This window comes from Scleropages formosus, chromosome 20 (genome assembly GCF_900964775.1).
Source record: "Scleropages formosus chromosome 20, fSclFor1.1, whole genome shotgun sequence".
NCBI lineage: Eukaryota > Metazoa > Chordata > Actinopteri > Osteoglossiformes > Osteoglossidae > Scleropages > Scleropages formosus.
Genome location: NC_041825.1, coordinates 20,964,435 through 20,976,111, shown reverse-complemented (window position 1 = coordinate 20,976,111; position 11,677 = coordinate 20,964,435). Strand labels below are relative to the sequence as shown.

At 40.8% G+C, this 11,677-nt stretch overlaps 1 protein-coding gene across 1 annotated transcript; it reads left to right on the top strand.

The window, feature by feature from the left end:
- The first annotated feature begins 3,125 nt into the window (after positions 1–3,125).
- Positions 3,126–11,249, top strand: LOC108940131 (ATP-dependent RNA helicase DDX39A-like). The gene is made up of 10 exons (XM_018762063.2): positions 3,126–3,202; positions 4,550–4,758; positions 4,929–5,056; positions 6,136–6,412; positions 6,501–6,619; positions 7,035–7,166; positions 7,708–7,817; positions 7,907–8,051; positions 8,172–8,319; positions 11,096–11,249. Exons 2-10 carry the CDS (start codon positions 4,551–4,553, stop codon positions 11,110–11,112), a joined length of 1,284 nt encoding a protein of 427 aa, XP_018617579.1. The 5' UTR covers positions 3,126–3,202; position 4,550; the 3' UTR covers positions 11,113–11,249.
- The last annotated feature ends 428 nt before the right edge of the window (positions 11,250–11,677 follow it).

Genomic DNA, 11,677 nt, shown 5'->3' with positions numbered 1-11,677 from the left:
ATAAATCCAAGAAGGGGGCATATGGAGTGGTTATGGAGCAGAAGCAGATCAAGAAAGAGGAGGCAGAAAAACTGAAGATGTCCCATACCAAAACACACAGACTGCTATTTCTAAGTGACATTTATTTATGTATCATTGTTACTTTACTGGCAAAATACTTGTTTCATTTTTATACCTTAATCATTTAATGCAGTTCATACATCTTAAGTGCTATGAATTATAATACTCAGTATTAATGCTATGGTAGAAAAGAGGTAGATAGTGCTTAAGGATGTTTCCTTTTAACCAGATGGTTGCTTGTTCAAATTCTTTGTTAGGAGTGGGGGCAGTGCCCTTGAGTGAGACTCTTAACAGGAACTGCAGGAATTAAGATAATCCAGCTGAATAAAAATGTTAGAAAATGCTCAGCTGTAATAATTTCAAAGTTCTGTAGAGCTTGCAAAGTTAAAGATGTTTGCAGCCACTTGTCTCCTTATAACCATATTTCACAGTGATTATGCAGGGTAATGTGAACTAAATGCAAAGAAAACCCAACAGATCGTCCAAAACTCATGCTGACATTATCAATGCATATAGTGCCAAAAAAAGCCAGTGACCCTGAAAAAAACATCTTTTTTTCCATCTGTGGTAAAATTAAGCTTTAAGTCTTAGCCACACAACTCTCCCCATCCTTACTTGTAAGACTCTGGTGGGATTCACATGGCCTTGGCTTCACAGATGCACTTTCTTTTCCTTCAGCAATCTGTCACAAAAGATGCAACCTGTCAGCAGTATTAATTAAATAATTACACATTTAGCAAAGTGACCTACAGTGTTAAGCTACTTGCAATCAATTATCTATTTGTGTACCACTAGATTTTACTGTATCATTTCAAAGTAAGTACCTTGCTCACAGGTGCTACAGCAGCAGCAGGGAGTTGTACTGGAGTGCAAGGTGGTGGCTCTAATCATTATGCCACTTGCTGTCCCCTGATATCTTCTAATTACATTTCCACAAGATGGTGTATTGATTCTGGCATACAGCTTCAATGTTGCAATAATACTGGTGCAATTTACCCCACCACTGCTATGATTCTTCTTTGTGCAACTAATATATTGTTATGTATTAGTACACACACTCTGGCTGAAACCGCTTGTCCCAAACGGGGTCACGGCAAACCGGAGCCTAACCCAGCAACACAGGGCATAAGGCTGGAGGGGGAGGGGACACACCCAGGATGGGAAATCAGTCTGTCACAAGGCATCCCATGCAGGGCTTGAACCCCAGAGCTGCCAGAGAACAGGACCTGGCAAAACCCACTGCGCCACCGCACCCCCCCCATGTATTAGTATAGAACATATAATTTATCCTATAGCTTATGTTGTATTCTGTATTATATTGACAAATTTTAGTTACTGTACGTATAAGGAAATTGCTGGTTTGGGGATGTGAATCTGGAGTGAGGAGTGCATCTCCCTAAATCACTACATCCCCTCCTGAAGTGTGAGCAGGAAGCTGTGGTTTAAATGCGAGAACTGTACCTCCACGTTGTCTGAAATTGTCCAGTCAGCTTCAATAACCAAGGCTCAGAGAGGGACTTATTGTGAGTGGCTGACAAATCAAATTTTTCTCAAGTAAGTGTTACACCACATGGAGCATATTGTGGATGTAACTGAGGAGGAACTAGGGGGATGCATCCAAGACAGAAAATAGGAGATGACCACTATGGCTCCATCTGCAGGAATGGAAGGTCACAGCAGAATATCAGTTATTTTATTTCCAGGTGAACCTGCAAAAAGCAAGGCTTTCCATCCAATGAGAGAAAACTTCAGTAAAAAACAGAGATGCTGGGATGATAATAGACCAATTCAAGGTCAAGCATGCATAATAATAATAATAATAATAATAATAATAATAATAATAATACATTTACATTTATATAGCAACAATAATAATAATAATAACAGTACTACTAGTAGTATTAATAATTCTCTGGTGATACTGACCTCTTATTTCCCTAGTGCTACTAAGCTGTCAGTACTATTTGTGTTGGCACACAGTCTATGTGCATTCTTTTATACTTGTCTACAGGTCATGTGGGGGCAGGTTTGACTGGTACCTTGCTGTGTGGCGGGTCAGCGGTTCTAGTTCTGCTTGGGTTGTGCAGCAGCCATGTCTTTCTCCCTGTATTTGCCTGCCCCACCATGCAGAGGAAGGACCTGGCAACCCACCTCTGTTCCTCCCTTGACTTGCCTTGGACACCACGCGAGTGGTCGCTATGGGTCGGCTACGACTCGGCATCATGCATGTCATCTATCTATCTATCTATCTATCTATCTATCTATCTAATACCTGTGTGGTACACTACAGTATACTACAACCTTTTATATATGTAAAGAGACTGTTTGTGGATCCCAGTTCAGCTTTCCTGGACTCTTCTCCTGTCATGTTGGGACCCATCATGTAAAGCACAAAAAAACCCCTCAGAGCCTCTCACCCCCCCAGGCACTGCAGACATTGTGGACAATGTAAACCTGAAAGCCTATTTAACCACCCACTCCCTCTGGGTCTGTACACAAATAGTGTACACACACATACACAAATAGTAAAGTCGAGTATCTAAGCTGTGCGCCAGGTGCACAGACAACAACCTCTCGCTGTGCTCGAGCGGTTGGCGGACACACACACCTGTGTCTAAAATGCAACACTAAATAATGCAAACAGAGGCACAATGTCAATGAAGGACAATATGACTCATATTTATGAGCTGAACCTATTGAAAGGGTTGTGAAACCCATAACATAAGCACTTTCCATTGATTTGTAAATTCTTCATTCTTGCTTTATATTTTAAATTGAAAGCATGTAAGCAATTTTAAAATTCTATACGTTATAAATATGTTACATATTATAATGTTTAGAGAATGTTGCTGGGAACGATCCGTGTGACGTCCCTAGAACATGACGTCACACTCTTCGTTAGTAGAACTTCCGAGCGGGCAATAAGGCCCCTCCTACTTTGATAACCCGCTCATAGTAACTGGCATGCAAATAGGCCAGTCATAACAAAGAGCTTAAAAACGTCATTGAGATTGACATTTGTATTATCCAATGGTGTTCCTTCATTTTTGGACGCTGTAATTCCGGAAAGTAGTATAAACTAGTCCTGCCCATGTGAGCTGTAGTAGAGATACTGGGAGCTTGTTTGAATCGTCGCCGCAAGGTACCAGTGATAACGTTCAGTTATTTATTTTTTTTTCCTGCTGGGTTGGGACGAGTTTGTAATTTTTTAAAAATGGCAAAACAAGTACCAATCGCTTAGTAGAGTGGTCTGATTGTTCCTTTTCTTTTATAATTAGCGTTTTATGTAAGAAATTGGGCGTCCTCGGCGTTAGCTTCTGTTGCTAGCGATATGTGAACAATGCCTCATGTCATGATTAATATCTGCAGACCCACCGCGTGCGCTTAATTAACTCGCGCTTCTAGCCACTTTCCTGGGAATCCGTCTAAAAGTATGAAATTACCCTGATGTTCGACGCTTATGGCGGGATCATTTTGAATGCAAGTACACAAGCTATTTTGTTTCCTGTGTAGTTATCCGGCTGACGCGGCCGCGAAGGAACCGGCTGCTCGCGCGAGGGCAGGAAGTTCCGGTTTGTCGCCGCGCTGGCGAGTAGTTAGTGAGGCGGCGACGAAGACCAAGTGTCTTTGGTGAAGCTACTGTTACGGTTGCGTGTAAAAACTGTTTTGTGTCAAGGGACATTTAGTAAATTTATACTAATACTCAGTCAGTCGTCACGTATTTATCGTATTTGAGAAACTACGCCGAAAAGTGGGCTCTTCGGTATCTTAAGTAGTGGTGGGTGATTGGTTGTCATTACTACTACTTACGACCTGTGGCATCTCACAAACCTTATGTTTTCCTGTTCATTCTGCATCCTTTCTGAACCTGTTTCCTTGTACTCTTTCTTCTATCCCCCCCTTTTCACACATCTTCTTAGCTCTCTAGTATATCATGGAGCCATTTATGTCCTTGCACTTCAGATGTGTGGGATGTTATGAGATACTGTGCCAAAAAGTGCTTCCCAGAACTGGGTGGATTGCTGAAGGTTTGGCCCCACTGTGGCTGCAAGACCACTGGTGTGGGTCAGAGTGGAAGGTTAACATGTAGAAGTGCAGTAAACTTCTTAAACCAAAATCTCAACATTTCTTAATTGTCTGGGTCCCAAGAACCAGGATTCATAGTCACGAATGAATACCAAAAAATACTTTATGAACGTTTAACTGTCATAACTTAAGTGGAATCGGTTATAAATGTTCAACTTATACCTATTTGTTTAGCTGGGTGTTTTTATTGTGTCCATTCATGGTAAATACTGTAAATAGTACAGCAGGAGTGGGGTTCTATCCAGCATCTTTTCATTTTAAAGCCACCATTGGTAGTGGCTGTACAACCTTCTGACTTTTATTAGAAGCTCCAGTAACCTGTCAAGTAGTGGTGTGTAGTCAGAGCCTCCCTGTGTTCAGGGGTATTTGGCTGGTGTTAATCAGTGTCTGTCTCTCCCTCCAGCATGGCTGAGAATGATGTTGACAATGAGCTGCTGGACTACGAGGAGGATGAGGAGCCACAGGCAGCCCCAGAGAGTGCAGTCCCTGCGGGGAAGAAAGAGGTGAAGGGCTCCTACGTCTCCATCCACAGCTCTGGCTTCAGAGATTTCCTTCTCAAACCTGAGCTCCTCCGTGCCATTGTGGACTGTGGTTTTGAGCATCCATCTGAAGGTAAGGGAGGATATTGGCACTGCCATGTGGGTGGGGGCTGTATGTTTTATAATAAGATGTGGAGAATATTTTGATTGGAAGTTTTCCTGCAGGAAAATACCAATTTCAGTGTGCTTGGCGTTTGGAAATGCACATCTGTTACCCTTTGATTTTTGTGTGGTTTCTTCCAGTCCAACACGAGTGCATTCCCCAGGCCATCCTAGGAATGGATATCCTGTGTCAGGCTAAGTCTGGCATGGGTAAGACGGCTGTGTTTGTTTTGGCCACCCTGCAGCAGATTGAGCCAGTGGATGGCCAGGTGAGCACTTTGCACATATGTTTTACAATGAGCTCTTCTGTAAAATGTTGTATAGTATTTATTTTGGGGGTGTATGTTTTAATTGTGTGGCATGTTGTAGTTCTATAATTAATTACTGGTGACTTAACCAACTAAAACAGGTCTCTGTTTTGTACTTTGTAATGGACTGAGCAACAAACCTTTTGAATTGCTTATAAATCTTTCTTTTTTTTGGGAAATAGAAAAATGTAAATGCCATCTGCACGTTTTTAATATTCACTTGAAAACATTTGGTCCCACAAGCAAGAGGAATGTTTCAGGGTCCTAGCAATACTGCTGTAGTAGTTAAGCCAAGGCTAGTGATTCATATTCTAAGATTTATTTTAACCTTAAATCAGTTGTGCACTAATAGTGGAAGAAATTGTGGTTTAATGAAAATGGGAGCTGTTAGAGGAGTATCTTAATTTTAATTGTAGAAGTATTTAGAAACTGGGGACAGCTGGTCTTGTAGTGGATGGAACAGCTGCCTTTAGATCTGAAGGTCACAAGTTCAAATCTCACCTCTATCTGTAGTGCCCTTGAGGAAGGTACTGACCTTATTTTGCGTGAGTAAAATTACCCAGCTGTATAAATGGGTAAATAATTCTAGGTACATTAGTTGTAGTAGACCTGTAAGTTTCTTTGGAACAAAGTGTCAGCTCAGTGAATAGATGTCAATATTTACATTACATTTATTCATTTAGCAGATGCTTTTCTCCAAAGCGACATACATCTCGGAGAAGATGTAAATATGTACTTGATTGTCACTTGGCTCTATAATGGCATGGACGCCTAGTTTCAGAGACACACAGTGTGCTCTTTGTGACATACCACCTCTAAACTCTACAGAATATGGTGTTAAATTGCTTACTGGCTACAAATAAAATAAAGTAGCTGAAGGAAACATGTTCAAGAGATGTAATTCTCTGCCTCTGAGTTCTGATTTGGCTTCTCGCAGCATGCTGTTCATGTGACTTATCAGTATGTGCTGAATTAGAATAGTTTCTTATTTTTCTGGAAATTCTGCTTTGTTAATGAAAGGATACCATAATTTCCTGCAGGTTTCCGTGTTGGTGATGTGCCACACACGTGAGCTGGCCTTCCAGATCAGCAAGGAATATGAGCGCTTCTCAAAGTACATGCCCACAGTCAAGGTGGCTGTGTTCTTCGGTGGGCTCTCCATTAAGAAGGATGAGGAGGTTCTGAAGAAAAACTGCCCCCACATCGTGGTGGGAACGCCTGGGCGCATCCTTGCACTCATCCGCAACAAGACCCTTAACCTCAAGAATGTCAAGCACTTTGTCCTGGATGAGTGTGACAAGATGCTTGAACAGCTGGGTCAGTTTGTCCTCGAGGGCTGTTCTCAGTGTATGTGTGACGTTCTTTCCTACACTGCTGTGATATCTTCACCGGCTCCTCTTCACAGACATGAGGCGTGACGTACAGGACATCTTTCGACTGACACCCCATGAGAAGCAATGCATGATGTTCAGTGCCACTCTCAGCAAGGAGATCCGACCAGTGTGCCGCAAGTTCATGCAGGATGTAAGTCTCGTTTAACCACATCTTGCAGGTCTCTACACTGTGTATGTTGTGGGTTTCAGGTGAGAGAAATTTAACTTAAATATCGACTTTTCCTCAGCTGATGAGTAATCTCTCAGCTAATGGAAACTTTTGCTCCTTTGCTGGGCAGCAGGATACATAGCAGTCAGGGCTGTTGCCTTGCAGTCAGAAGGTCCCTGGTTCACGTCTCACTCCTGCTCCTGTACCTTGGTCGAGGTACTTCTGAATTGATGCAGTAATAACCATGCTGTGTAATTGAGGAATTCACTATAAAGTTGTTTTTCTTATATTTTAAGTTGCATTGAATGAAGGAGTCATCTAAATAAAGGCTTTTAATAACACAGTTCCACAAAGGTAATGCTTAATGCCAGTTGTTTTGGTGTTTTTTGTCCTTCAGCCCATGGAGGTCTTTGTGGATGATGAGACTAAGCTGACCCTTCATGGCCTGCAACAGTACTACTGCAAGCTCAAGGACAGTGAGAAGAATCGCAAGCTCTTTGACCTGCTGGATGTTCTGGAGTTCAATCAGGTACCCCGACTGCTGCCTTTGAACTTGCTCTTCGGGATCATAATTAGGTGCAAAATAAAGGCTTGAAAATAGGTTTGAACTTTCAGATTCCAGTGAACAGGTCTGGTTTGCTGTTATGAATTAATGGAGCAAATGAATGATTTTACATTTATTTATTTAGCAGAAAATTTTGTGCATAGCAATGTACATCTGAGAAATATTTGTGCATTACGTTAGGACAAAGCAGCTGTTTTAACCACAGTGCTACCACCTGTCCAGTATAATTAGAATCTTTCCCCATTATGTAGGTAATGTCCTGTTGTGGTTGTATTCAGAGATCCAGCTCAATTTCTGGGCAGCCATGTTTATTCAGGTTTTTGGTCATACCCTTCCCTTAATTGCATTATTGCAGTCTGTGTGATAATGAATTCTTTTGACCTGTTGGCACATAAGCATTACTCTAATGATAGAGAGAACTGGTGCAATATATCCAATTCATTAGGGAAATGAGTGCTCTGCTTAAAAGTAGGATGCATTGATGGCTGGTTTTGCTTGTATTCAGGTGGTCATTTTTGTGAAGTCGGTTCAGAGGTGTGTGGCGCTGTCTCAGTTGCTGGTTGAGCAGAACTTCCCAGCTATTGCCATCCATAGAGGCATGGCTCAGGAGGAGAGGTGAGTTCATGAGGGTCTCTTAATGGGAACATCTGTGGAAAAGGGGTGCTGTAATAGAGCACTTGACTCAATGGGGTTTTGCTTCTCAGGCTGTCCCGGTACCAACAGTTCAAGGATTTCCAACGGCGGATTCTGGTGGCTACCAACTTGTTTGGTCGTGGGATGGATATTGAGAGAGTCAACATAGTCTTCAATTATGACATGCCTGAGGATTCGGACACCTATCTGCATAGGGTGAGACAAGTTGCTTAGAGGGAGGTTTGTGACATGCATGAGAGGGCTGTGGAGGTGCAACTACAAGCCCTTTTGTGTCTGATGGGTATTCGTGACACTGTTCTTTCTGCCCTGGAACAGGTCGCCCGTGCTGGCAGGTTTGGAACGAAGGGCCTGGCCATAACCTTTGTATCAGATGAAACGGATGCCAAGACCTTAAATGACGTCCAAGATCGGTTTGAAGTCAATGTGGCTGAGCTTCCTGAGGAGATTGACATCTCAACCTACAGTAAGTACTATATTTTGGTAACTTTTAAAATCCGTCATGAACAGCATTTGCTTTGGTTCAACTAATTCATTTGACTTTAATTCTGAGGTACCCAAATATATGATCTTTAACAAGGAGTAACCTTTGGCTGAATTTGTCTTTGGCAGCACTTTAGTCAATAACACCAGACTTTGAAGTGATCAAATTATGTGCACTATATCCAGATGTTGTCCCAACAAAGCAATTGGAGGCATGCAGCTTTTACAGCTGGGTATTTACTGAATTAGTGTAAAATAAGTTGCTTGTGTTTTTTTGTGTAACTGATTGGCACTGAATTGTATTGCAGCCTTTTAGTCACAAGGGCGGTTTTGTAACCATGGCACTATTGTCTCTGTAGTTCAGTCATGGTCTTCATGCCTTTCAGTTGATTTTCAATAACTTGTGTGCTGCAAAATGTCGCTATTCTCACGGTGACAAAAATAAACTTGCCTTGATGTTCTACCTCTTAAAATGCAAAGGTGATTTAATTTGAGTGATTAGAATGAACACCTTTGGCCCGTTTGGTTTGTTATTCACTATTACTCATGAAATTGTTAATGAATTTTAATAAATGATAAAGCATTTACAGTGATGTGAAAAAGGACACGTTTCATTTCTGTGGTTTTACAGTTGCATAAATCTGATGTGAGACGATACATCTCATTCATTAAAAAGGTGAACATCCAGAAACAATGTGTGAATTCACCTTCACTGCTTCCGTATCAGTTAAGGTGGCAGTTTAACACAAAGTGATGCTATTCAAGTGCATAGCATCAGCTTATCAGGAAATGTGATCATGTATAACAGAAAAGGAGAAACTGACAGAACTTTGACATTTTGCCAAGGACAAACTATCTCTGATCTCCACAGGCAGTTGCTTCTGTTCATTAGTCTGGACAATTATAAAGCAATTTCCAAACAATATGGAGTCCTTAAATAAAAATTGAACAGGGCATGTGAAAATTGGCAAAAATCTAAAAGTGGAGTACATTCAAGGCAGTTAAAGATCAGTGTATATATTGAGCAATCTTGCATACAGTGTGCAGTGTTTTGCTTTTTGTGTGTGTGCATGCACGTTATATGTAATTTAGTTGTGGCTTGGCAAGACAACACTGAGCTGCTGACCATGTGAACATGTTGCAGCAACATGGTGTCATGACGGACAACTCAATTGTTATTTTTGACATGATCATTTACAATTTAGACTTGCATGTTTCAATGTAGTTTGAATATTTCCTTAGTTTAACAGATGTTATCCATGTTGCGGTTTCAAAAATAGACAATATGCAAGAAATTGTTTAACATGGACTTTTGATTTGTGCACATATCTAATGTATGTAATGACATGGTTTCTCAAGTCGCTTGGCTTTAATTTTACAGTGAATTGACAACTAGGGGCCATGTTTTTGTTTGCATCAGTGTAATTTGTCTTTAGGCTACAGCATGTGCATGTTAACCTGTTTCTTGTATAAAACACTAACATATATTAAACCTAATGAAAGTTTAAATCAATTATCACCAAGTACTTCAGGTATAATGCTTGTTTCAGTGCCACTGAGTCAAATTTAAGTGGAGATGAAAGTAAACATATGCATTATATAGATTAGATTTTTGTATTATGGCAAGACTCAAGACTGTAGGTGCTACATTCAGGGATCTATAGGCCTCTGTCAACATGGTAAATATCAGTGTTCCTGACTCTGCCGTTGGGAAAAATTAACGCATAGGGCTTTCATGGAAGTAAAACCAGTTGAAAACCATTTCTTTCCGAAATGAACCTAGCAGCACTAAGTTTTTCCAAATTGTGCCTGACTGAACTCCCAGACTCCTGGAATGTTGTTTTTTGAACAGCTGATGCCAAAATGGAGATGTTTAGAAACTAAACTCCACATATCAGCTCAACCTTACACCAACTGTCAAGCATGGTGAGGAGTTGATGATTTTTGGGCCGACTGCGAATGCCTCATTCTCTTTGAGTCCATCATGAATTCTCTGTACCATAGTATTCTAGAGGAAATGTTAAGGCTATCTATCTGACAAATCGTGTCATATGGATCATTCAACAGAGCAATGATCCTTAGCACACATGCAAATATGTGATGGAATGGCACGAACAGGAAAGAATCAAGGTTTTGGAACATAAGTCAACATCCACACTTTGAGATGCTGCAGTATAATGAGCTGAAGCAGTTTTCTGAGGAGCTCAGAGTCTAATGATAGTGGTGATAGTCTGAGTCCTTCACTGCTATATAAAAGACTGATGAGCTCATACAGAAAGCAGATTCTACAAACTCCTGAATCATGGGACTCCCTTACCATTTATCTCATGGCTTCTGAATGTGGATTAATTTTTGGTAAGCGGTGAAAAGCAAAGCATTGTCATGTTAGGTTAGTCACATACTCAAGTCTGAGTGACTGGATGAGTGTTAGTTCTGTCCACAGAAATAAAAATGTACAACACAGATTGGGTGCTTTTCACATCACTGTATTAGCATAAATGCACATGAACAGTTTTAATAAAGCAGTTTGTCATTCCTGTGCTTAAATAGGTTTTGTTGGCTTTTTTTTTTTTTGGCTGCTGCTGTATGACTACATGTAGTGTGAAAATAAAATCCTGAACAGTCTGCCAGCTAAGTAGACACCATTTCCTGTGATGAGCTGTCAGTGACTCCACTGTAGAGACCCCCCCCACATCTGAAGGGAAAGAATTTCTGCCACAGTCCTGTGACCTGATGCACTTTTCTCCTGTTTTCTGCAGTTGAACAGTCCAGATAAAGCTCTCCAGACCAGCAGACTGCCCCAGTGACCCCTTCCTTTTTTTTTCTTTTTTTAAAGATCAAGTGGTAATGGTAAAGACCTTAAACTTTATTTTTAAATACCCCACACCTGACATCCTGATCTGTAATTTGTTCATTTTATTGTATCTTACAGGGGTTCCCAGTTTTAATTTTCCTTGTTCATTGTGGATTTTTGGTTAATGGAATTAAAACTTTTTTATACATCAGTTCACTGTATTCTATTTATTGGTGCATGGGAAGTGTTTTACCGGATTTCACTGAATACTAAGACAGGGTTCTCTGACTTCTCTATTAAAACATTCCACATTGCTTGCTGCATGTGGTAGTGTACATGGCTAAGGTTTTGAATTGGGGAAAATCTAGGGTTCTCAGCATAAAGCTTTTCATGCTTTATAAAATTTAAAATCCTGGGATGAAATGTCTTGTTTGGAATCAAAAGGTGAGGGGAAAATCCAGTTCCTGGCAAATACCATAAATAGCCTGAGATCAGCAGTATTGTGAAGCAGTCTCCAGCAGGATTTGAAACATGTTCTAGTTAAACT